Source organism: Primulina huaijiensis, chromosome 12 (genome assembly GCF_012295235.1).
Source record: "Primulina huaijiensis isolate GDHJ02 chromosome 12, ASM1229523v2, whole genome shotgun sequence".
Classification (NCBI taxonomy): Eukaryota; Viridiplantae; Streptophyta; class Magnoliopsida; order Lamiales; family Gesneriaceae; genus Primulina; species Primulina huaijiensis.
The window spans coordinates 3,052,767-3,076,122 of record NC_133317.1 but is presented as its reverse complement, the minus strand read 5'-3'; the positions used below and the strand labels follow the sequence as shown (position 1 = coordinate 3,076,122).

The 23,356-nt window shown below is 36.0% G+C and overlaps 5 protein-coding genes across 11 annotated transcripts; 3 read left to right on the top strand and 2 right to left on the bottom strand.

Moving 5' to 3' along the window:
* The first annotated feature begins 988 nt into the window (after nucleotides 1-988).
* On the top strand, nucleotides 989-1,963 carry LOC140990634 (uncharacterized). The gene has a single exon (XM_073460425.1). It carries the CDS (start codon nucleotides 1,019-1,021, stop codon nucleotides 1,847-1,849), a length of 831 nt encoding a protein of 276 aa, XP_073316526.1. The 5' UTR covers nucleotides 989-1,018; the 3' UTR covers nucleotides 1,850-1,963.
* A 2,584-nt stretch (nucleotides 1,964-4,547) lies between these two features.
* Nucleotides 4,548-7,622, top strand: LOC140989820 (silicon efflux transporter LSI2-like). 3 transcript variants are annotated; one of them, XM_073459257.1, is made up of 4 exons: nucleotides 4,548-4,708; nucleotides 5,139-6,507; nucleotides 6,581-6,770; nucleotides 7,097-7,622. In XM_073459257.1, exons 2-4 carry the CDS (start codon nucleotides 5,227-5,229, stop codon nucleotides 7,360-7,362), a joined length of 1,737 nt encoding a protein of 578 aa, XP_073315358.1. In that variant the 5' UTR covers nucleotides 4,548-4,708; nucleotides 5,139-5,226; the 3' UTR covers nucleotides 7,363-7,622. The 3 variants fall into 3 exon arrangements, with proteins under 3 accessions (XP_073315358.1, XP_073315359.1, XP_073315357.1); XM_073459258.1 differs by having other exon boundaries at nucleotides 5,114-6,507; XM_073459256.1 differs by lacking the exon at nucleotides 4,548-4,708 and having other exon boundaries at nucleotides 4,743-6,507.
* A 139-nt stretch (nucleotides 7,623-7,761) lies between these two features.
* Nucleotides 7,762-11,088, bottom strand: LOC140989821 (short-chain dehydrogenase TIC 32, chloroplastic-like). Its single transcript, XM_073459259.1, has 8 exons — nucleotides 10,744-11,088; nucleotides 9,984-10,215; nucleotides 9,531-9,610; nucleotides 9,264-9,417; nucleotides 9,102-9,180; nucleotides 8,776-8,881; nucleotides 8,511-8,557; nucleotides 7,762-8,115 (listed from the first exon to the last, which is right to left on the bottom strand). Exons 1-8 carry the CDS (start codon nucleotides 10,994-10,996, stop codon nucleotides 7,957-7,959), a joined length of 1,110 nt encoding a protein of 369 aa, XP_073315360.1. The 5' UTR covers nucleotides 10,997-11,088; the 3' UTR covers nucleotides 7,762-7,956.
* A 284-nt stretch (nucleotides 11,089-11,372) lies between these two features.
* Nucleotides 11,373-19,696, bottom strand: LOC140989819 (uncharacterized). 4 transcript variants are annotated; one of them, XM_073459252.1, is made up of 10 exons: nucleotides 19,538-19,696; nucleotides 17,853-18,068; nucleotides 17,567-17,703; nucleotides 17,266-17,310; nucleotides 17,132-17,185; nucleotides 15,062-15,166; nucleotides 14,731-14,937; nucleotides 14,217-14,302; nucleotides 12,014-13,005; nucleotides 11,373-11,913 (listed from the first exon to the last, which is right to left on the bottom strand). In XM_073459252.1, the coding sequence occupies exons 2-10, from the start codon at nucleotides 18,031-18,033 to the stop codon at nucleotides 11,681-11,683; spliced, it is 2,040 nt and encodes a 679-aa protein (XP_073315353.1). In that variant the 5' UTR covers nucleotides 18,034-18,068; nucleotides 19,538-19,696; the 3' UTR covers nucleotides 11,373-11,680. The 4 variants fall into 4 exon arrangements, with proteins under 4 accessions (XP_073315353.1, XP_073315355.1, XP_073315354.1 ...); XM_073459254.1 differs by having other exon boundaries at nucleotides 17,853-18,033; XM_073459253.1 differs by having other exon boundaries at nucleotides 19,555-19,696.
* A 681-nt stretch (nucleotides 19,697-20,377) lies between these two features.
* Nucleotides 20,378-23,356, top strand: LOC140990440 (signal peptide peptidase-like 1). 2 transcript variants are annotated; one of them, XM_073460123.1, is made up of 4 exons: nucleotides 20,378-20,494; nucleotides 21,037-22,018; nucleotides 22,650-22,850; nucleotides 23,019-23,356. In XM_073460123.1, exons 2-4 carry the CDS (start codon nucleotides 21,221-21,223, stop codon nucleotides 23,133-23,135), a joined length of 1,116 nt encoding a protein of 371 aa, XP_073316224.1. In that variant the 5' UTR covers nucleotides 20,378-20,494; nucleotides 21,037-21,220; the 3' UTR covers nucleotides 23,136-23,356. The 2 variants fall into 2 exon arrangements, with proteins under 2 accessions (XP_073316224.1, XP_073316225.1); XM_073460124.1 differs by having other exon boundaries at nucleotides 20,437-20,523.

Genomic DNA, 23,356 nt, shown 5'->3' with positions numbered 1-23,356 from the left:
GCCACGCTGGTTTTCACACCGAATCAATGAGAAAATGACGATTATTCTTGTTCGCAAATTTGATCCAACATTTTTCCATGGGAAAACCTTTTTAAGTATAAATAATCTATTTTTAGATTTTCGGTGTAAAAATGCAGTAATTGTCCTACTAGTTTTTTAGTGGTATGATATTATTTTGATTCGATATTCTAATATTTATTTATATTTTAAATAAGAATTATGTTAGATTTTTCATGCACCATTCTTTTTTAAATTCCACGCCTTTTCCATGTGGGTCTGGCCTTGAAATTTGAGAACTAAACGACATTGACTGCAAAAGCATCCCGTGTGAAGCCCGCGTTAAGATAAGAATATTCTTTATACTCAAATTTTCCAATTCCTCAATATTTTATTCATTACCAACCTTATTTTATTTTTATTTTAATTTGAATATATGTGTACAAAAATTTATTTTTATATTATTTGACATCTATTTTCAACGGCCTATAATATAAGACATAAAAAAAAAAGTTTTTTTTCTCGATTTTTATTTAATTTAATTTATTTTAAATCACAAAAACCGTTGTCAATATGCTTTATTGATTAATTTTATAAAATAAATATTCGATTTGATTTGTATAAAAATTTAGTTGAGTCGTCTCACATGTCTAGGTAATTATTTTATATTAGAACAATATTTATTGAAGAGCAGCAGATATTTCTAACTCTGAAAAGTCCTGTCTCGTTAACCACTCCCAAAAATCTAATTTCTAATCCAAGTTCCAAACGCAGGACTGTTTATATACCCAATTTACCCTTACTTATTTTTTGAACTTCAATAATTTGAAATGGATGTTTTTTCATTGTATTTTCACTGTGTAGCCGATAAGGGTCAAAAAAGTCTGGATGGCATATCAGTAATAAATTCAAATGTCAAGCCTAAACAAAAGTCACTCCGCCCTATAAATGACCCAATCTCACTTCTTCTCTAATGCCCCAACCAAATTACGTAATATATTTTCTTATAAAAAAATCGAAAATGGCGTCACGGTACGAGGTTGAAGTCACCGTCACTTCCGCCAAAGACCTCAAGAATATCAGTTGGCGACACGGCAAGCTCAAGCCATACGCCGTCGTCTGGATCGACTCCAAGAACAAGTTGTCCTCCCACGTCGACGAAGAAGGCGACACGTCCCCCTACTGGGATCAGAAGCTCACCATCCCCTTCGACTCCCCCATAGAGGAGACCACCCTCTACATAGACATCGTCCACGCCGACGCCGATGAGGACACCAAACCTATAATCGGCTCCGCCAAGCTGCCCCTTCGCCACGTTGTGGATGATGTCGGGTTGAGTGCCCTCGCAGATCGGAAGCTCGAGCTGGTGCGCCCATCCGGCAGGCCACATGGCAAGGTTGAGGTCAAAGTCAGCGTACTTGAACCGCGATACCGTGCGGCACAGGATCCTTACCACGCGCAGCCGTACGGCGTACCTCCGCCTGGGTCGAGGGACTACACACCCCCACCACCGTATGGAAATCCATACAGTGCGCCACCCGCTTATGGTTCACAGACAGGATACCCGGGTTACGGGCAGCCGAGCTATGGACAGCCTGCGGGTTATGGACAGTCATATTACGGGCAGCCGGGAGGTTACGGGCAGGGTAGTTATTACGGGCAGCCACCTCCCGTGGAGGAGAAACAGAGCAAGTTTGGGGGGATGGGAACAGGCTTGGCTGTAGGTGCCGTGGCGGGGGTGCTAGGTGGAGTCGCGCTGGCGGAGGGCTTCGATGCGTTGGAGGACAATATTGCTGACGACGTGGCAGATCGCGTGGAGGATGACTTGGGCGACGAAGGGGATGATTACTAGGAACGTATTGGAAATATAAATCTCATTTTAATTTCGACGATCTTTATGCATTTGTTGTGTTTGATTTGAATTTCAAAATAATCCTTTGTGTTTTTAAATCATTTTTAGAATCCATCCCTTACTTTTATGAAAGGGTATTTTCTTTTTCAACAATAATTAAATTCTCAAAGATTAATTAACAAAAAAAATATGATTTTTGTGAGATTGAAATACTCATATCTCACTTAGAATAAGGAGTACTAGAGTGACAAAATATAACACGATCTGTTAATCTGATACGACTCAACACGAAAAAAATTAGGTCTGGGTTGGGTTTTTCGGGTTCGGTTGGGGTTAGTGACAAGTCAGATTTCATGTTGGATCAGATGAATTTTTTTTAAATAAATATTATATATATTTTTATATATTGGACGTTTGAATAAAATTTATTGTATATTTATATGATAAATTTTCATTATTTAATATTTATTTTGTATATTTTTTTATTTTTTTTAATAATTGTTTATTTGATTTAATAAATATATTTTTACTTTTCTACAATTAAATTTTCAAATTTAAATCAGAAATTTTGTTATTACATGTTTAAATTAAAATATTATTATTATTTATTATTTTTTAAATTTTTTCATTAAAATTTTTTTAAAAAAAAAATAAATAAAATTCGGGTTAGACGGACTTAGTCGGGTTAGGGGTTTTCGGGTTGGTTCGGGTTCCGATTGGGTTCGGGTTGGAAAAAAAATATTTCGTGGGTTGATTCGAAACCGAGCCACCCGACTGGAGTAAGAGCCAGTTGAGAGAAATCAATTTAACATGGCGAAAGATTGCATTTTCGGGGATTGAATTGCAGAATGTAATAAGGAAGAACGCAACAAAAATTGAATTGGGAGTCAAAATTGTACAAGCCATTTCATTTGTCATTTTGGTGTATGTTTCAAGCCATCACGTAAAATATATGCACACAATTTCCCCAAAGAAAAAATCATTTTAATACATGGACACAATTTCCTAATTATGAATTTATAAAACAAATGATGTGTTTTAGCTCATTTCTTTCTTTGTCAACTAAAAATTTAGAAATATGATAAGATTTTGAAACAATTTTAAATAATAATAATATAAAAAGAGGTATTTAGGAGTCAAAGTCACAAAACGTTCTGATTTGCCAAAACGTAAAGTCAGAGTGCATTTGGTATTTAAATATTTAATATAACTTATTTTTTGAAATAATGGTAGGGACCAAGCGAAAGTTAGTCAACTCCTGGCTTTAATATCATTTTGAAGAAATAAGAAAATGTCGATGCCTTGTTTGAAAATCTGCAAATTGCTTTTAGCCGTGACTCCACCTATTTATTATCTCATAAATTTTTTACTTTTAAAAAAATGAACGACATTTTAAAAGAAAATCCCTAGATATTTTAATTTGAAAATACTTTTTGAATTAAAATTTATATTACCATGCAATAATTATGAACAGAGTAGTTTTGGAAAGTTTAATAGGTTTCTTAAGTATTTAGTATTTTGGAAAAATATACTGAATTATTATGATAAAAAAAATTTATTTCTTGGGTTTTTTTATATAAAATTTTTTATAATGAAATATTTTTCATGTTTTTAATTTTTAATATTAATCTACACACCCCCATATACATACACATACATACATATGATCAAGTTGGTTTACCCTTGTAAATTAGAAATAGCCGGAACTCTTATCATGCCAACCAAGCGGTTGCCTCAGGGTCCGGCCCAATAAAAGGCCCAAATTTATATATATGTAAATATATATATGTTATTTGTTTTCTAACTCACTCCAAATCTTGACTCTAATTCTTGTCCCCATTCATCAAATAAAGTTTATGGTCTCCTATTTATTTAATCCTGAAGGTAAGTAATTTTTTTCATGAATTATGCTTTATTTCCGTTTCTAATCTCCTTTCATCAGATAAAGTTTATTAATGTATTTATTAGTATATTTGTTATTTGCAAATTGAATTTTATATTTATTACTGTAACAAGAAGGCCCGTTTTTCAAATTTCGTTTCAGGCCCCATTCAACACAAGTACGGCTTTGAAATTAGAGCATGATTCTAGATTTTGATGATTGTTAACATGTAACTATTATCAGACTTTATTTTTAATGAAGTCATTAACATAATTAAATTAGATTATCATAATATGTAAAATATTCCATTTAATTTAATTTTTCTTGGCCCAGTAAAGTAAAATATGTCAAGCAAGTTATTTATATTATTTGGGACCAATTTTCATTTTCATGTAAATATTTTAATTTCGATTGCATCTTGTTATTTCTGAAAATCAAGAAAAAACCACCAGCTCTGAGTTTTAGTCTTTTAGATTCGATCTTGGAATTAAAAAAATAATTTTCAAATCTGATTTCAATTTTGTTTATGAATTAAGTTTATGCTGTATTTAAGTCAGATAAATTGTGCATGATATACATAATTGAATTCATTATTATATCTAATCAATTATATATCCAGCTATATATACCATAAATTTTATTGTGCATGGGCAACTAGAGATCTGTAATTACTATTGAATCTGGGAAAACAAGTTTATTGTATAATATAATAATAATAATAATAATAATAATAATAATAATAATAATAATGATATATAAAATAAATGAGTACATATAAATGCAAGATTTCATCTTGGCATGCCCGAGCAACGTGAATCAATCGCATGTTCTAGGACGTGTCTTGAAAACGTTGTCCCCGTATGCAGACGAATCAATTTCTATCCAATATTAAAAGAAACGATTGCTGTCATGAGAAATAAATGATGGCAAGTAACCAACTAATCTTTTTCACAAATGTGCTCTCTTTTCACGTGCAGGTAATTTAGTATTTCTTTAACATTTTCTTGATTCTGAGCGTTTGAATCTGTGAATAGTTTTTTGGGTTGATAAGAATGAGGTGTTCTTGAACTTTGTATTCATCTTATTCCTATTGCGGTTAAGCTGTTTCATCAAAATCTTATCTTGTTTTGGTTTGAGGTTATTTGTCAATAGATGATTAATGGGCACGTGTTTTACTTTCAGAGTAATGAAACTATTGGGATTTCGATTGATTAATCAGGCTTAGATTTAGTTTTCTTGAGAATTTTTTCCGAGTTTTCTTGTTCTTACATTGAATTATTTCGTGGTATAATAGCTTTGATTTCTTATGAAATGTGCTCTATGTCAAGAACTCAACACTGAATCCTCCCAAGTTCATGTATTCAAATAATTCTCTATTTCAGATGGTTGATTTTCATGTGAATTCAGGTGGAGCAGAGATGAATCTTGGATGTAAATATTCTGAAATCTGGGGTGCGTAAAAAGAGCTGGGGATTTTGATTGTTAAGTGTTAAACATGACTATGGCTCCAACTGTAAAAGTGGTTCTTGGCTCAATCGCGTTCGGAATATTCTGGGTCTTGGCAGTTTTTCCGGCCGTTCCATTCATGCCCATCGGAAGGACTGCAGGTTCTCTCCTTGGCGCTATGCTTATGGTACTTTTCCAAGTCATAACTCCAGACCAAGCATTTGCTGCTATTGATCTGCCTATCCTCGGTCTTCTTTTTGGGACAATGGTTGTTAGTGCTTATCTGGAACGAGCCGATATATTCAAATATTTGGGCAAGTTACTATCTTGGAGAAGCAAGGGAGCGAAGGACTTGCTTTGCCGAATTTGCTTGATATCCGCTGTTTCAAGTGCCCTATTCACCAACGATACGTCTTGTGTTGTTTTGACGGAATTCGTGTTGAAAATCGCGAGGCAACACAATCTCCCTCCTCATCCTTTTCTGTTAGCCCTGGCTTCAAGTGCAAATATTGGGTCATCAGCAACTCCGATAGGCAATCCTCAAAACTTAGTTATAGCAGTTCAAAGTAAGATCAGTTTTGGAAAGTTTTTATTCGGAGTTCTCCCAGCGATGCTCGTGGGAGTTGTGATCAATGCTTTGATGCTTTTGTGTATGTATTGGAAGTTGCTATCGGATCAAAAAGATGAAGAAGATGCTTCAGTGGAAGTTGTTGGAGAAGACGATGTGAGTTTCCATCGATTTTCACCTGCTACAATGTCACATCTCGCGTCACTGAAGTCCCAAGATCTGAGCTCTATTTTAGACTCAATGGGTATCCACAGCCCTGCGAACATCAATGGTCTAACAAATATTCACAGCCCTGTGAACGTCAATGGCCATGAGTCGAAACTCAATCATCGTGGGAATATGCCCGAGAATGGTAGCATTCACAGCTCTCCTGATGTTAATGTTCATACAGATAACACCGAGAAGCTTAGGAACCGAGGCTATTTAGCTGAGAGTGAGATTCATAAGGTCCTAAATACGGGAGTTGAATCAGTTAGAAATTCAGATGCTTCAAAAGAAACTACAAACTTCGGGCCTATACTATCAAAAAGGGGTCCCTCATCTTCTGGGGTTGAGTTTGAAAATTTTGGGTCATTCACGGAAGAAGGACTTGGATTTTCCAAGAAATGGAAAAGAATCTTATGGAAAGCATGTGTTTATCTTGTTACTTTAGGAATGCTCGTGGCTTTGCTATTGGGGCTAAACATGTCGTGGACTGCAATTACCGCTGCACTCGCGCTTATCGTTCTTGATTTCAAAGACGCCAGGCCTAGTTTAGAAAAGGTGATATTTATTTCTTAAAACTATTCTCAAACTTTTTTATGTCGTTGACATTTCGACATATTTGACATCTCAGGTATCATATTCGCTCTTAATATTTTTCTGTGGAATGTTTATTACCGTCGATGGGTTCAATAAGACAGGCATTCCGAGTAGTTTGTGGGAGTTCATGGAGCCATATGCAAAAATAGATAGCGTAGGGGGAACTGCTATCTTAGCAGTTGTTATTGTTGTGCTCTCGAATGTTGCTTCCAATGTTCCGACAGGTATGTCAAAAGTTGAACTCGAATGCCTTTTTAAGATTTTCAACACTATTTACATTTGTAATTACGCCTTTAGTATTCTTATATAACCCTTTTTTGGCTGATCCTATGAAAATCAAAGTCCAAGAAAGTTCTTTTCAACATTTTAAAAAGAGCTTTTCAAGTCGAACAACTTGATTCAAGTAGTAGCTAATCAAGTACAATTCTAGTGTAGCCCTCGGCTCGTGTCAAAGCTTAGTATGCAGCCTTGTTCTATAATTTATGTACAATTTCTGGGTCTCTTTAACAATATCGATACATCTAACGTTGCACACTCTGGTTGTACTTAGTGCTACTACTCGGAGCTCGTGTGGCAGCATCAGCAGCGGCGATATCACCTGCAAGCGAGAAGAAAGCGTGGCTTATCTTAGCCTGGGTGAGTACTGTCGCCGGGAATATGTCGCTCTTGGGCTCAGCTGCAAACTTGATCGTCTGCGAGCAGGCACGTCGTGCTCTACACTGCGGCTACAATTTATCATTCTGGAAACATCTCAAATTCGGATTTCCTTCGACGATTGTAGTTACCGCGATAGGTTTGATTCTCATCAGAGGGTGACACTCCTTTTTCCAGTCTAATATTGAGTATATTTTATGCAAGATGCCACCAAAAACTTGCCATGGTCAAGAGTATACACAAGTCTAAGTTCTTGGGAGAGTTTCATAAGTTCTTTTGTCTTATACCATCTGTATCATTAGATACTTTCCCCTTAAATTTGTTATATTAATACATGCCCTTATCGATTTTTACTTGAGTAATTTTTTAAAATTACGATATAAATGACGATTGTATCAAGAATATAGAGCCGATTACCATAATTATATTATATATATCGAAATATTCAAACAAATATTGCATTTAATTTTTGTCCTAAATCAAATAAATCAAACTAAACTACATGAAAATAGTTATATCAACATCCAAATTGGCATCACTCAGAATCTAAGATGCCACCGATTTCTGTCCAAACAAAAGGTGTACATCTTCTTCATAGGGTAGACAATCATAGTGATGAAATTTAAAATTTTTGTATTCAATTACAGAGACATTACAAGTACATTTTTCGATATAATATAGGCCATACTCTACTATGGGAATCAGATAAAAGTCCCAACTTTCAATTTTTCACGGTTGATTGGAGAATCATAACTATCATTTGATCAAATCCATGCTGAAATCCCAGAGTTTCTTTGCCACATCTGAGTCTCCAGCTTTCCCACTTGCTTTGGCCATGTTGTTGTCTGCAAAGTAGGCACCGGTCGTCCCCTTTATTTGTGGATGCAGCGCCAGATAACAAGTGGTTGAAGCACCCTTTATAAACCATGAACGGTTAGAATTGAACTTTCAATCCGTCAAAACATGGTTGTCCGTGTTTGTTATTCGACACGTTAAAGCATGCGTCAATGTAAAAAGACATCGGGTATGATAATTCATTGAATTATAAAAGAGGAGTGAGTGGTTTTATAAGATTGTGCAATTAATAATTTTAACAATTTCTTAATCATTCTAATAAATGAGTGAATACGAAGCAGTTACTAGCGAAGTATATTGTCTATAGCCTCATTCATGAAATGAGTATGAAAATACGAGCTAGTTACTAGCAAAGTATATCGTCTATCACCTCATTTAAGAAGGCTCGTGGACTAGGGGTATGAAATTGACTTGGAATTAATGCATTACAATTTACAACTAGAAAAGAATGTTACCTGCTGAACATTTTTAAACACCAATTTACCAAGTGTGCCGAGAAAACCTGTATTATGAAAAATCGTTGCACAGTAAGTTGGATAACGGATGAGTGTTCGCAGATTCCAAATAAATTTTGTTTTAATAATATTTGTGCAAAAACACGTTGCACTTTTTTTTTGTCTAAAACGAAATGAAGGAAATGTGAAGGACTCCAAGGTCCAAAGGGAGAGCATATATATCTGGTCATTATGTCAACTGTGAAGTCGAGTAATATGGTGTTACCTTCAAATAAGCCGAGGTTTCCTCCCCAAACACTGAAGTGACGGAAAAGATTAGTCGTGACTACTCCAGGATGAACTGAATTTACCGTTATCTCAACACCATCTTCCTGTTCAAGATCTATAAAAGATCAGAAATTCAAGAATCTTCAGATATTTTGATACAAATCCAGAAAAAATATGTAGATCAATAAATAGCCTTAAATGTGTGCTAAATCAAGTCAAGAAACAGGGGAACTCTTCAAATATTATTTAAAATGTTTAAAAGCCAAAAAGTCATAAGTCCCACCCCTTGATTTTATTCCATCATGCCAAAGGAAAAGGCATCACCTTTAAGCGTCTGGCCAATTCATTAGCATGCAGTAGATTAGCTAGTTTAGATTGACCATAAGCAAGCCACCTATTGTATCTGGAGACAGAGAATTGATATTAGAAGTTAAAACATATAGATTTCCATAAAGAATCTGCTAAAAAGGGAAAACTATGGTGCACCCTTCTTGATCATTAAGTCTGTCAAAGCGAATTCCCTCTCTATATGAAAAGTGGTGGGCCTCTGATGAAACATTCACTATCCTTCCCTCCCTTTTCGTCTCACCAACCGTTCGTTTCATCGTGTCTAACAACAAATTCGTCAAAAGAAAGTGACCTGAAAAAATATCGTTCTCAAATATTTCAATACTTGAAGCTTAAGATAGTTGGATTAAAAAAAATTCTTGCATATGGGCACACAAAACACATCTGAACAAGAGCTCTAGATACCTAGGTGATTGGTGGCGAACTGCAACTCTATATTGTCTTTAGATAGCGTGTACGGTGTTGCCATAATTCCTGCATTATTGCTGACAGCGGAACATACAAAATCCATACTTGGAAAAATTTCGTGCTAGATGCAAATTTTACGCTTGACAGAAAAATGGACATGGCAGACATTGAGGAACAACCTCCCCTGTTACGATATGTAGCTATGTGGCTCAATATTCAAAATGCCGGCTCTTGATTGTTAAATAGTTTTAAAAGATTTTAATTACAATGATACCATCAGATATAACTTTTAATATAGAGAAAGACGCTTGGTTTTACAGAAATGAGATATTTAGTGACAATCGTCCCTGTCAAACAAAGAAAATAAATTCAAATCTGACGAATGATTCTTCTAAAGCATATATTTCTACGCTCAACATTCACCATAGGTGTGTAATGTGATCTACTTACATTAAAAGATTCAGTGGCTGTCCGGACGAAGTAAACTCGGACGCAAATTTTATAACAGATGCCATTGAACTGAGATCCAACTCCATTGCGTCTACTTTTGCTGCAGGAATTTCGTTAACTATTGCTTCTTTCACTTGTTTTCCAGTAGAAACGTTCCTAGAACCCATTATGACATGCACACCGCGCAATGCAAGAACTCGAGCAGTTTCTGAACCTATACCACTCGACGCCCCTGCAAGTGAAATAAGAGGATTTGAGCAAAACCAGTGAATGAAATGGCACTGTTGGCAGTCTATAGAAGATATTTTAAATTTTATTTCTAAGTTTTATCCACAAAATACACCAAACAATCAAGCCAGGCAATTGTAGATCCAACCTGATCCAGCTTCTAAATTTTTTGAGTCATTTATAAGCTTATCATAAGTTTTCAAGTTCTAGCCCGACGCACTCACTGACCGCACCAGTTTCATTTTGCATTGTTCTTATCCAAAATCGAAAAAAAAATTTTGAAAATTACACATCGTATAATGCCAAAGTTTTAATGGAAAAGTTTTGATATAATAACGATGCTCGGTGATTAAACTTGATCATCCCAAGATTTCCAACAAAAAAAAAATTGTTATAGCAATTAAATCACAAAAAAAAAAAAAAAAAATAAAAAAAAAAAAAAAAAAAAAAAAAATGAAACCAGTAGGAAAACCAACATTTTCTTCTTTCAAAGCAGTAAAATCAAAACCGTGATCTCATCCTCATGCTTAACCTGTAACAATGGCAGTGAGCCCGGACCCATCAATTCCATTGGTAACTTCTTCAGCAGTAGACGAAGAAGCAAACCCAGATGTCCCATTCCTTCTAAACAGCCACATTTGCTGAGAGAAATAACTCCCGCTCACAATCTTTTTCGAATTTGGAATGGGAGTACACAGAAACAGCCGGTGAAATTTTGAACAAATGACGTTCATAAAGTAATGTGTTGGATGAGTGGAAAAATGTCGAGAACGTGGATTGCGCATGCGTGGATCAGAGGGGAAGGGAGACGTGTGTAAGCAATTTGTGGCATATTTGATTTCCAAATAGAAAAATCTTCAACGAGGAAGTAACTTTACAACCTCAACCAAATTGATGAAAATATAATATAAAATAACTTTGATGATCAAGCCTACTCACATTTATTGACATAGATATAAGTACACTATTATTTTAAATGATTGATAAAATAATAGCAAAGACAAAATATCTTGAGTGGAGATTGAGGTAAACCAAATAATTGGACAAATTTTATGTCGAATAATACCATGATTTATGTTGATGTTCAATAGCACAGTTGTTCACTAGTTGATGTTCCATTGCACAGTTCCCTTACGACATTGAAAGGGAAAACAAATTAAAGAAAGTAATAAAGATCTAGATTGAATTATAATCCTCGACCCCTTTGGTCCATGTAAAAATAAAAGAGCGACAATGAGAATTGGAGCACGACTGTCGACTCTCCAAACAATAACAAGACTCAATTTATTTAAAGCATAAATCTTGCTTTCCGTCCTTTCGCCCATGTAAAAAATAAAAATAATGACGGACCTAATTCCTTCCCAAAACTTACTCCAATATTGAGACAGAAGATCTCTGGTAAAACGGAACCTCTGCTAGAAAAGGGCAATTACGTAAAACACTACACAAGCTGATTATACTCCTGTATACTAGACAACACCTCTTTCTTTCGGTCTGTATTTAATTCGCAAACCCTTGTCCGGTTTTGTTTTGGGCGTCACACCTTGAGAATGTACGCCGAGCCGGTTCTCAACGTTACCAAGAAGACTAATTTCTCCAAGAATTGATGCTTGAGTGGCCATTTTGTCGGAGTTTCCAAGAGTTTCTGGTCCAGAAGCAAGTACTAATCTCACGTGGTCCGCAGATATAGCTTCCTTCCATCCTTAAAAACAAACAGAAAATCAGGGAAAAAGGAAATTTTGCAAGCGCAAATTGTTAAGATGACGCGAGAAGGAACGCGAAAACAGTAAAATTACACGTACTCTGTGCAAGAAATTCTTTAGCTGTAATGCTGGAGAATGGTGCACATTCTTGTTGAGGGGTTTCGCCTGAAAGTAGGCAGGTGTCATTTCTAATGTCACAATCATCGTCATCCTCTATCGAGTGCGATGGTACACATCTTTCACTGGATGAAAATCGATCATTCGTACTCAATATACCACACATCACGCCTGGTTCCTCGCTACCACTCTCAACTGGGGAGGTACTTATAGCTTCACCTTTGGTGCCAGACTGGACACTATCTCCTTTAGTTAGTTCCTCCATCATAATATTCTTGTTGAGGATGGCATGCTCCATGCTAGGAGTGCCTATCGATTCATCTGGATGGCACTCATGTTTCCGTGAATCACGAACTTTTAGTGCGACAGAAATAGAACCAATCATCACCTCACTGTCAGTATCCTCCGTTTGGCAACTAATCTCTCCTGGCATCGCTGCTTTCAAGCTCTCCCCAGCATTATTTGGTTTAAATTTTCTGGTCCAAACTTTGTTCCCATTAACTAGAGCCTGGCCTTTGGTATGTCGGAGCTTTTGTGTAGCTTCAGGTTTTAATGCTTGAAGATTTTTCCTAACGACAAAGCCATTTCGACCGGCCTTGTGTGATTTTGGAACCTGCCAATTATTGATAGCAACATGCTGATGATCATTCACACCAGGTCCAATTGTCTGAAAATCGTCTAGTATTATACGTTCAGTGTTAAAATCCAACTGTGCTTCAATATCTGTTTCTTCTTCTTTGCTACAATTCTGTAAGGAGTCTAAGTAGGACTGGATAAAATTGTCCGCATTTGGTGAAATTGAATTAGAATCAGATGGGGATGGAGTCGCCGCAGATGCTTCAGCCAAAACTGGTCCATCTACTGCATCAACAGTCACATTCAAGTATCCATTCCCCTCGTACAAGTGTTCCTTATATTTTTGTTCCTTTTGACGAAGCTTTTTTTGTTTTTTCCTCTCCAAAAGCTCCGCTTGCCTATCAAAACCACAACCAGAATGAGTAAATACGGTTGTAATGCCATCAGCACTCAAAATAAGTCGTGTCTCAGTTATGTAAATGAAGCGAAGTGAAATTTAAGATATGTTACGGTCTTGCTGAGTGACTCCAATACCAAAAGCACATCACGGCAAATAGATTTTAAAAAAGACTCAATTGCTCGTGCTTTTTCACAAATAATACAAGCATCAATGATAGGAGAAAAGCTATGTTAATTTTAGAACGTATCCCACCTTGCCTCCTAACCTTATACCTCATGCATAGTTAACCCCTTCGCACTCTTTAATCATTTTTCCTCTCCCAGATATATCAAAACACACTTAACCCCTTATATTACTAATTGCACCAAATGTCCTCCCATATTATTAATTAACCTCCAATGTAGCTCATTTTTAAATTAAAAAACTAGATATTTGATTTTTTTTTAAATATTTAATATATATTAGACTCATTGATATTTCTGAATAAAAAACTTGACCATAGCTACATCAGAATCTATATCTATAATTAAAAATATTTGATTAACTACAATTTTTTTAATGACGTCAATGAATAGAATAACTTGAAATGTATGAGGGGTACTTCAAAAAAACAATAATGAGGTAAATTGAATCAATTAGTAATGCAACACAGTAGGACTCGAGAGGATTAATTGAATCAACACTTCTAACACTAACAAAAAAACAGAGGTAATACGGTTACAACCCCAACATCAAAGAAATTCTCCAATGTAGGAGGTAAATTCCAAGAACCGATTAATTATTAATTATAAAATTTACCAAAGAAGCCCAAAAGAAACTATCTCAGTTTATATGTTTTTGGAAACATTTACATGACAAGACCAGCGACACAATACAGTACTCAAGACCAACTACATAGAACAAAGAAAAAACTTATTAGACATCATGGCCATCACACTCATTAAGTAATACCAATAATTAACAGCCAAATTCCAAATAACTATTTTCTGTCAAGTAGAGGAAAGGCACAAAATTATTAGCAGTAAAAGACATGCAATTAGAATGAGGTTAACTCCAAAGGCATAACTAACAATGCCACCAACACATACATATATGTATAATATAGTAACACACATATACAAATATCACACTACATGCATACACACACAAGAGAAAGCGAGAGATGTAACTACACAGTTTCATGCATAGTTCATGTCAATTGCGCAATACCTTTTTTGAGCAGCTTCTTCCTCCTCGACAAGCAGCTTGTGGCATCTCAAAGCCTCTGCATCTTTGTCCGCAACCCATGCTTTCACCTGGTTACGAAAGCATGAGTCATAGTACATCATATTAAGTTACTCAAGAGACAAAACTGAGCCAATAGACTAAGGTATGACTCTGTCCAATGGAAGGACAATATTCTTCAATAATAAACCACCAATCCACCTCCAAAGTCCAAAAGAAGAAGAAAAGGGTTTAAGATAGAATCCCTCATGGTTGGTCGGTATGTGGTTAGGCCCGTTACATAAAATAGACATTTTAAGGATTTTGTTTCTGCTTTTCATGCAGTTATATTCGGGTTAGTTTTCCTTCAAAGATCCTCACAATTTCAAGTTCTTCAAGACAACCATTCAACCACAAAATTACTAGCTTTCAGAGTGCACATTGTGAGATAAACTAGAAGTCATTCAATGGTACCTAAACACAGTAACAAACGACGAAGGGATGAACGAAGAGTGAATACCAGCTGCAGTTCAAAGAGGAATCCGGTGCAAGCAACTAAATTCTTCAGCTCAAGGCTATTTTTAGCCGCTTCTACATCAAAAACATATTTTTGCACAGAATCAGCGGTGCCAGCACATAAAAATGTTCTCTCGCTGGCATTATCAAGAATGCTGAACAACTCCTGTGAGGATATTGGCAGCCTGGGAGGCTTAGCATGAATAATGTCCTGAGAATGAAGTTTCACTAAGGAAAAAAATAACAAAAGAAAAAAAAAATTGATAGCAGTGTAGAGAAGGCAGGGACGATTGAACAGGTGGCAGTATGGAGTAAAAATATGCCTCCTCACTCACCAATAATGCAGAGCCAGCTTTCACATAAACTGGCGGAAGAGTCCACAACCCTGGTTTGCGAAGAGAGGATGCCAAAGCCCTTACTATCGACGAGCCGGGAATATCCTGAACAATGACATACTAGTTCAACCAGTGAATATTATAAGAAAGACCAATAATTCAACAAAAAAAAGGAAGGATATCACACTATTAGATAATTTATTGGGAGACCATGTTATTCTTTAAATAATTCAAAGGATTAGGAAGGCAATAAAGTTTGCAATAATTTAAAGAAAAATTATATTTGCTCACAATGAAGACATTGAAACCATTCACAGATAGATAAAAACAACCTAAGGAAGACAAGATCCCATATTTCAAACTCAATTTATGAAACCGGCTATTGAAATCCTTAGATAGTTGCCTAGTACTATTGTGCTTCTGGTATGATAGGCAAATCAATTGTGATGTGATCTTAACTACGACCCACAATCAAAATAATGGTGGAGCATCTAAATGCCTTGATTCTCATAAATCGAAGACGATGAAGGAATCTGAAGATCAACATATTGACAATTTGAAGAAATTCAAGAAATGGAAAGATTATGCTTGGAAGTTTAAGCTATTTGATTAACAGGCCTGTTGAGTTATTTAATTTAGTTGAAGGCCTATTTTGTTAGTTTATGAGCTTCAATCTTGTTTATTTAAGTTTTCTTTCGTTGCAAGTTAAAGAGTTTCCTAGTTGTTTAAGATGTCCTTATTTAAAAGGTTTCCTAGTTATTTAGATTTCCTTATTTAAATGGTTACTTAGATGTAGTATTGATTGTCTATAAATACTCTATTTCATTGTCAATAAATTAATAACCTTTTTCATACAATTTGTGAGCTTTGCGCTCGTTTTTCGCTTACACGTGAAACACAAAAAAAAACAAGTTTATCAAAGTTTTCAACTTTGTGGCCTTCGTCGACTTATTGTTCTTAGGTTCTCAAAGACAAGTTCTTCGTGGCTTTATGGTTTGTGGCATGTTTCTTCTTATTGTTTTGGTTCCTACCTCATTTATGGGCAACGGGTCAAAACACGTCATTGAAGCTAACTTTGAGTTCTTGGCGTTTTGTTACAATTTCGATATTGGGTTTCATCGGAGTTGTTTGGGTTCACATGTCTCGTAGGATATTGTGTTCATACACGTTGTTGTCGGTTCTCTATCACATCGTCAGTGATTTTTGACAACCTAAAAACCGCATGATATTGCAACTATTTTCAGATTCACAAACACAGTCAACAGCAGCAATGAAACAGAACACAAAATGACATAATGAAATAGAGCACGACAGTGCACACAGTTACATTTAGAAATGGTTTTAACTTCGTGGCAATTCCTGTTGAGTGTGTCTATATCTATATATATACTAAAATGAGTGATATGGTGCTAAGGAAAATCCTAGAACTATCACAAATGCAACACTGCACCCTGTCAAAGCACAAGGATCATAACATAATAATGGTAGAAACGAGAAAGAAAGATACTCAGGTAGACTTTATATAAGAAGCTAGTAGATTCTGATCAATGTATAGAAAATTCATGAACACACGAATTATTTTCTTGCCCCCGCGTAATTACAGGTAAAGAAGCCAAATGCTGTTTTCTCAGAATATACAAGACAAAATCCATCGACTTCCAAATCCCGTCAGTACTCAGCCAAGAAAAATTTCTATGAAAGGAGAAAGTATCAAAGTTCAACCCATTTCATAAAACAATCTGTAGAAATGTAAGCCTGATATAATATCTACAAATCTACATGTTCCCAATTGGAAGAATATTTTTTACAAAATGAATAATTCATCTTCGTTAAAGTTCTTTTCTTTTTTTGGGATAACCCAGAATAAAAGTAATCCAGCTAAAAGGTCCACATCGTTCAACTACGAAGTCCAGGTTAGATTTTCTTACCATGTACAACACTGGCTTATCATCAAAGAAAGCAATTTTCTCAGCACGATGCAGACAGGCAGACACAGACTATTAAACATAAGGTCGAACGTTGTGTAAAACAAACATAACAACACACACAGAAATTTTAGATGGCAATTACCTTTAGCATCACATCACTTAACGACACTATTTCCGTGGACTCCTTCAGAGATAGCTGTGGAGATAACATGAAATTATTTCAATAATGGTGAAATAAATAAGAAACAAATGCAACAGGGGAAGGTAATCTATTACCTTATCCCAAAAAGCAGCCAATAAATCCCTATTTTTGTGAGATTCCTGCATAATGTGAAATCAAGAATAAGAAATATCTGAGAAACGAAAACTCGGAAAAATCAATTACAGCCTGTCTTCACCAATTTCGACATCTAAGGTTCACCAAAATATGCTAGGAGAACGTAACACTAGGAAAATATGTCATACAAGAATCGCATACATAATTAATACTATCACAAAAGATGAAAGGTCGAGAATTCATCAAAAAGGCTGCCCATATTCCACAATTTTTCATTAAATCTTGTAAAAATCATACAACCTTATCCACATTCAGAGACCGACGGTGTACGCGAATGTGTCTCCTGTAGTTAATTGGCGAACAGAACTCTCGGGAACACTTCTCACACTTCTGCATCTGAACTTTCACAGGAGTAAGCAAGGGCCAACCAGGAAGATCTGTAAGAAAGTAGAAAGAAAGAATTAATAAGCAAACTAGAGCAGCTGTTGATAACTTGATGATATCCAGTGATTTTTCATGGGTCGATAGCTTACAGGCTATAGAAACATAAGAGCATTACATCATAAGGCTTAAATTATTTGCCCACCTGGCTGATCTAAGGAATGAAGCAACTGAATCCACTGTACTGGGCTGTCCCCAGTTCTTGAAAAGGGAAGAATAGGTTCCTTTTCAACAGCTTGTCTGATGAAACTGTTAAGGGAATCATTCCCTTCATCCGATTCCATTGCATTGAGACTTCCACTGGTGCAGAGATTTGCAACAGACATCTAAGATTCAACTACAATCAGATCATGCGGTGGCACTGCAAGGATATAAGATTGCATGATCATACATGGAAGAGAGAGAAATTCACGGACTCACTTGAACAAAGAGAAGAGCGTAGTGTCAATTGACTTAACCAAACAATGCAGCTATAATAAAAAAATTCAAATTGCGGTGAGAATTATTTGATTTGTTCAGCCAAACCCGTCATCTCATGAATAGGAGAAGGTCGAATTTGATTTTCAAGAGTCGTGTAAAATAAGGATTCATAATGGCCCAATTAGTTGAATAGCTAATATCATAAAACAAGACTTCACTGAATGGACATACAAAGAGAAATAGTGCAGTTGCAACATGAAGGAAAAGCTTGGGCAAAACAATCAAGAAAACCAAGTATCAAAGGTTTATATGGAAAAGCTAATGCATTTTAACCCATATGAAAATCAAGTCAAATTTTCTTTGTAGACAAGCACAAATTTTAATTGCCTCCGGAAGCAGTATGGGGATTAGATGGTGTGTGAGGATACATCAAAGGATGTTAACGTTTTGAATATAGCTTCATCTCCTGCAAGGTGATAAACATTAATAACAGATAACCAGAAGTTTTCAACATAGCTATTTTAAGTCTCAAAACTGGCCATTGACCAATATAAAGTTTATGACATTCCTATAGCATACAGAAGATCATCTGAAAATAAAGAGGCCTTCTATGAGTGTGTTTAGATAGAAAAGGTGAACTAAGGAATGATTTTTAGAAAATTGTTTCTTCAGGCAAGTTGTTTAAAAAGCCTTTGTGTCCAACAAGAACTGATTCTGCTGCATGAACACTTAAAAAAACAATGTTTAATAGAGTAATTTTGTAAGTTCGATGTTTTTACTAGCCCTATAGCTAAGAAATGTACTAACAAGTAGATGTGCATGTCTGCGCACCCACCACCCGGCAATAAATATTTAGTGAATCGCAAATATTAGGAATCAGATTTTCCCATTTGCACAAACACAACACAATCATATCCCCAGCATATATAATCAGCAAATAAACAGTAGCCGAACCCCATGATCTTCTTTCCTCCTTGACCATCCCACCACCACAAAAGAAGTTCCCGATGATCCTTGCCACAATCTTATGTGTCAAGTAATTCGATGAAGTAAATCATTTTAACTAGGCTACACTCGAGCAAAATTCTACATAGAAAACCTAGAACCACAACAAAAAACTTTCCCTTCAACGAAAGGGCGGAAAAGAAAACCATTAAAAACAAATCCACTGCACACGCGCAAACAATCTCATTGAACTCGGACAAATAAACGAGCAACGTACGGAACGATTCAGTTCAAGATTCATAACAAAATCAAATATACACATAAATAAACAATCAGCAATGACAAAAATGGCCGCGACCAAAAATGAAGGAGAAAAATTAACAACATATGCTAGGGTTCATGAGATCACGTGATCTGCGATCCGCATGTAACCTACAGTTCATAAGAGTGAAAAGAATCACGTACCGGTCCAGTTAACTTACAGGAGGATCGCCGGCAACAGGTGAAAGGTTGCTCGTCGACTGAGACGTCGTCCTCGAATTTGTTGATATGAATCTATTACCTAAACGAGAGATGAAGGAGTCGGCGAAGGTTTTTAGAGAGAGAAATGAAATGAGGTGGAAATGGGACATGTAATTAGGAGAATATATATATATATATATACGCATACACGAACGATTTAAAAATATGGATTTTGAGCCTTCTAAACAGTAAAATCATCTAAGAAGTCGATAATGTAATATTGTTCATTGTCTAAAAATCAAAACAATACATAATCACATAAACGGTCTTGTACAACACATTTTAGAACATTGATCTTTATAATCATTTCACCATGCATCATCAACCAAAACATCGTTTGTAATTAAAAAATTATATCAGATAGTTTTTTTTTTAATGAATATCAGTAAGTTGACGAAGTGTTTTGGATTTTCTCAAAATAACCGTATTCTCATTCTTACTTTACAATTTCTATCTATTCTAATCTTTATTTCAATTTCAGTATGGATTCCCAAAAAGGCTGGATTTTGATTATCATTCTACATAAAATACATATTCCAAAAAATCTTTTGCTCATGGCATAAATGATAAATCTACCCCGAAAGCCAAATGGTCCTCCTGTATGCTTTTTTAAAATAAAATATTTTAATAAAAATATTCCTGAAGATTTAAACGGGCCAGGTTCATTCTTTTATGGGTGCGTTTTTTTTTAAATGCGTTAAATAAGAGCTTAGGCCCAGACGGTTTGGCTCGGTCCATGTCAATCATTGGTTCGAAAATAAATATCCAAGAATCTGGGTGCCAATTCAGTAATGTACATAAAAGAAAAGGGGAATTTAGCAAATATTCGTTTGCTTAAATTCATTTCGTTTTCAGTCAGAACATCTTTCTTTCTCTGCTTGCAAAGATTTCAAGTCAAAGGTGATCTCACTCTCCGAGGATACCTAGATGTAACTATTTGCTGAATTTTCAATGACTTATCGTTGATTTTTGCCGGAAGATGTTCACGTTTTCAGCGTTTTCTTTATCTTTCATGAGCGCGTGTTTTTTTAATCTATATCATTGTTGATTATGCGGTGAATTGATTCCAATTCTGTAGAAGTGTTTTTGTGTTTTTAAGATTTTCACCTCTCTCTTTTTTTCTTCCGGATTATGTACCTTTACTGTGATTTCTTGCTTTTTCTCGCTCGTGATTATTTGTGAGTGAACGAGAATTAACTAAAATTTATTTCTTTTCGTCTGCGCTTGAACGCGTATTATCTATAGGGTTTTTTAATTTAGTGATAAATTACTGAGACGGTCTTAATGAGCTTATTTTCTTATAAAGAAAAGTAGAAAAGAAGGGAGGAATGTGCTAATTTGTGTGGTATATTTTGGCAGTCTCGTGGATGTGTTGTCAATGTAAATTTATTCTCCGAGACCCTATACTTTGGCATTATGCGTGCGACTTTGATTCGTTGCAGGAAATTCTTGCGGCACACATCGTGGGGATAAAAACTCCTGTTTTGTTTGCACTTAGTGTTTTCCAGAAATCATGGCTATGGTTTCCAAAGGGACTAATTGGATTTTAACTGAGCCTGATTGTTGGCCACTGTGTTTTTGAAGTTATTAGACTCGGGTTTCATAAATTGTTAGTTTATTTCCTAGATGGAGCCACTCTGGAAACTTGTTTATTTGCTGGAACTGCCTTCAATCATTCTACTAATCACCGCCGTAGCAGTGACATATGCCTCTGCTTCTAGAGCTCTAAGTTATGAAAAGGAAATGGAGCGAAACAGTGACCTATCAGAAGCTTCCATTACTTTGGACAGCTCTCAGGCTCTGATGATCCCAATAGTGAGCTCTTGCAGCTTGCTTATTATGTTTTATTTGTTTTCCTCAGTCTCTCAAATTCTTACCGTTTTTACCACAGTTGCGTCAGCATCAGCCCTATACTTTTGCTTGTCACCATATGTTGTTCACATCAAGTCACAGTTCAGTTTGTCTGACCCACATGTATCTCAGTGCTGTTCCAAGCCACTTACCCGTATCCAAAGTCTTTTGTTGTTTATCTGCATTGCTTTAGTTATGGCATGGATTGTATCTGGGCACTGGATATTGAACAACATTTTGGGTATCTCTCTTTGCATTGCCTTTGTCAGCCATGTTCGACTTCCCAATATCAAGATATGTGCAATCCTTCTTTTTTGTCTGTTCTTGTATGATATATTCTGGGTTTTCTATTCTGAGAGAATTTTCGGTGCTAACGTCATGGTATCGGTTGCAACTCAACAAGCGTCTAATCCGGTACATACAGTGGCTGATAGTTTGAGTCTTCCGGGGCTACAGTTGATTACGAAAAAACTAGAGTTGCCTGTCAAGATTGTGTTCCCCAGGAATCTGTTAGGTGGTGCAGCACCTGAGAACAATGTGTCCGAATACATGATGCTTGGTCTTGGAGACATGGTAAGATATGTTGTTTATATGTTCCTGGTGATTTAGATTTATATCATCTGGTTGCTGGTGCGGCGTGGCTGGAGACTGTTTAAATGCTTTCAGATTTGAGTTAAGTGTGTTTCGGCTCACAGTGTGTGAGCTGGCTCTACATGTCCTGTGGTATCATATAGTTATAAATCATCTCGATCTTACCATTATTGTGCTAATGTCTTTCTTTTGCATTATTTTAAAGTAATTTGGTGTCTGTAGTTTGACTAATCTTCACTGACCTTTATCCGCATTAACCAAAATTTGTCCATGGCTTCAATAGATACCAGTGTTTATGGACATATTATACCATAGTGAAAACTCACACGGCTTTTCCATAGCCTCGTAGTCTCGTATTTTGTTCAAGTCCCTCTCCAGAAATGCAGAGCATATTAAGTATGTTATTGCTGAGAGATGCTAAAAGTATAATGAACGTTTTAACCATTACTCACATCTTTATTTTTTAATATTACCGGTCACCTTCACTGTATTTTGGCTCTGAAAGCATGAGTTTACAGCATCCTACTACTTTTTCCGGCATAATTTGTGTATTGCTTTTGTATACATTGTGTGACAATAATTTGAGCTCTTGCTATGTTTATTATTTTTGCAGGCTATTCCATCTATGCTTTTAGCCATGGTTCTCGGTTTTGATCATCGAAAAAGCAGGGATTCTGCCACTTCCTTCGATGTACAATCTTCAAAGGGTTTCAAGTACTTTCCACACGCACTTACTGGGTATGCAATTGGACTGGTAGCCGCACTAGCAGCTGGCATTTTGACTCGATCACCTCAACCAGCTCTTTTGTATCTGGTATGTACAGACACTGATTACTATAGACAGTTGAAACTAAGGTGAAATTCAAATTTTTAAACTGTATTAGGAGTTCCAACATTGCCTTTCGATTTAGACTTGAACTATTGTGCTTAGATATTATCCGACTTCGCCTTTCAATTCTTTGCAATTTTGCGACGAATGCAGGTGCCTTCCACCCTTGGACCCGTAATCGTTTGCTCTTGGGTCAAGAAGGACCTGGCCGAGCTGTGGGAGGGAAATTCGATAAATGTAGATGAGAAAGCCCATCTAACAGTGCCCTGATACTTATATTTGGCCTCAACCTGTCCGCCCTCTGGGATGTTGGAAACTCGGAAAATATAAATGGGTGCGATTTGGTCCAACTTGATCTCAAATTGGAATATGATAAAACATCAAGTAGTATGGCATGTACTGAGGCCATCCGAGGAAATTTATATTGGGGGCAAGACTTGAATACTATTTTATGCTATTTTGAAAGATATTTATAATGATTTGTTCACAGA

Excerpts from the sequence above, each read along its gene's own strand:
- LOC140990440 (XM_073460123.1), top strand. The coding sequence starts at position 21,221 with ATGGAGCCACTCTGGAAACTTGTTTATTTGCTGGAACTGCCTTCAATC. Across the intron at positions 22,019-22,649 it reads TGCTTGGTCTTGGAGACATG|GCTATTCCATCTATGCTTTT; the intron begins GTAAGATATGTT and ends TTATTTTTGCAG. Across the intron at positions 22,851-23,018 it reads AACCAGCTCTTTTGTATCTG|GTGCCTTCCACCCTTGGACC; the intron begins GTATGTACAGAC and ends CGACGAATGCAG.
- LOC140990634 (XM_073460425.1), top strand. The coding sequence starts at position 1,019 with ATGGCGTCACGGTACGAGGTTGAAGTCACCGTCACTTCCGCCAAAGAC.
- LOC140989820 (XM_073459257.1), top strand. The coding sequence starts at position 5,227 with ATGACTATGGCTCCAACTGTAAAAGTGGTTCTTGGCTCAATCGCGTTC. Across the intron at positions 6,508-6,580 it reads CCAGGCCTAGTTTAGAAAAG|GTATCATATTCGCTCTTAAT; the intron begins GTGATATTTATT and ends TTGACATCTCAG. Across the intron at positions 6,771-7,096 it reads TGCTTCCAATGTTCCGACAG|TGCTACTACTCGGAGCTCGT; the intron begins GTATGTCAAAAG and ends GGTTGTACTTAG.
- LOC140989819 (XM_073459252.1), bottom strand. The coding sequence starts at position 18,033 with ATGTCTGTTGCAAATCTCTGCACCAGTGGAAGTCTCAATGCAATGGAA. Across the intron at positions 17,311-17,566 it reads GGTCTCTGAATGTGGATAAG|GAATCTCACAAAAATAGGGA; the intron begins GTTGTATGATTT and ends CACATTATGCAG. Across the intron at positions 13,006-14,216 it reads GAAGAAGCTGCTCAAAAAAG|GCAAGCGGAGCTTTTGGAGA; the intron begins GTATTGCGCAAT and ends TGGTTTTGATAG.
- LOC140989821 (XM_073459259.1), bottom strand. The coding sequence starts at position 10,996 with ATGCGCAATCCACGTTCTCGACATTTTTCCACTCATCCAACACATTAC. Across the intron at positions 10,216-10,743 it reads GCTCACTGCCATTGTTACAG|GGGCGTCGAGTGGTATAGGT; the intron begins GTTAAGCATGAG and ends TTTCACTTGCAG. Across the intron at positions 9,418-9,530 it reads GTTCGCCACCAATCACCTAG|GTCACTTTCTTTTGACGAAT; the intron begins GTATCTAGAGCT and ends ATATTTTTTCAG.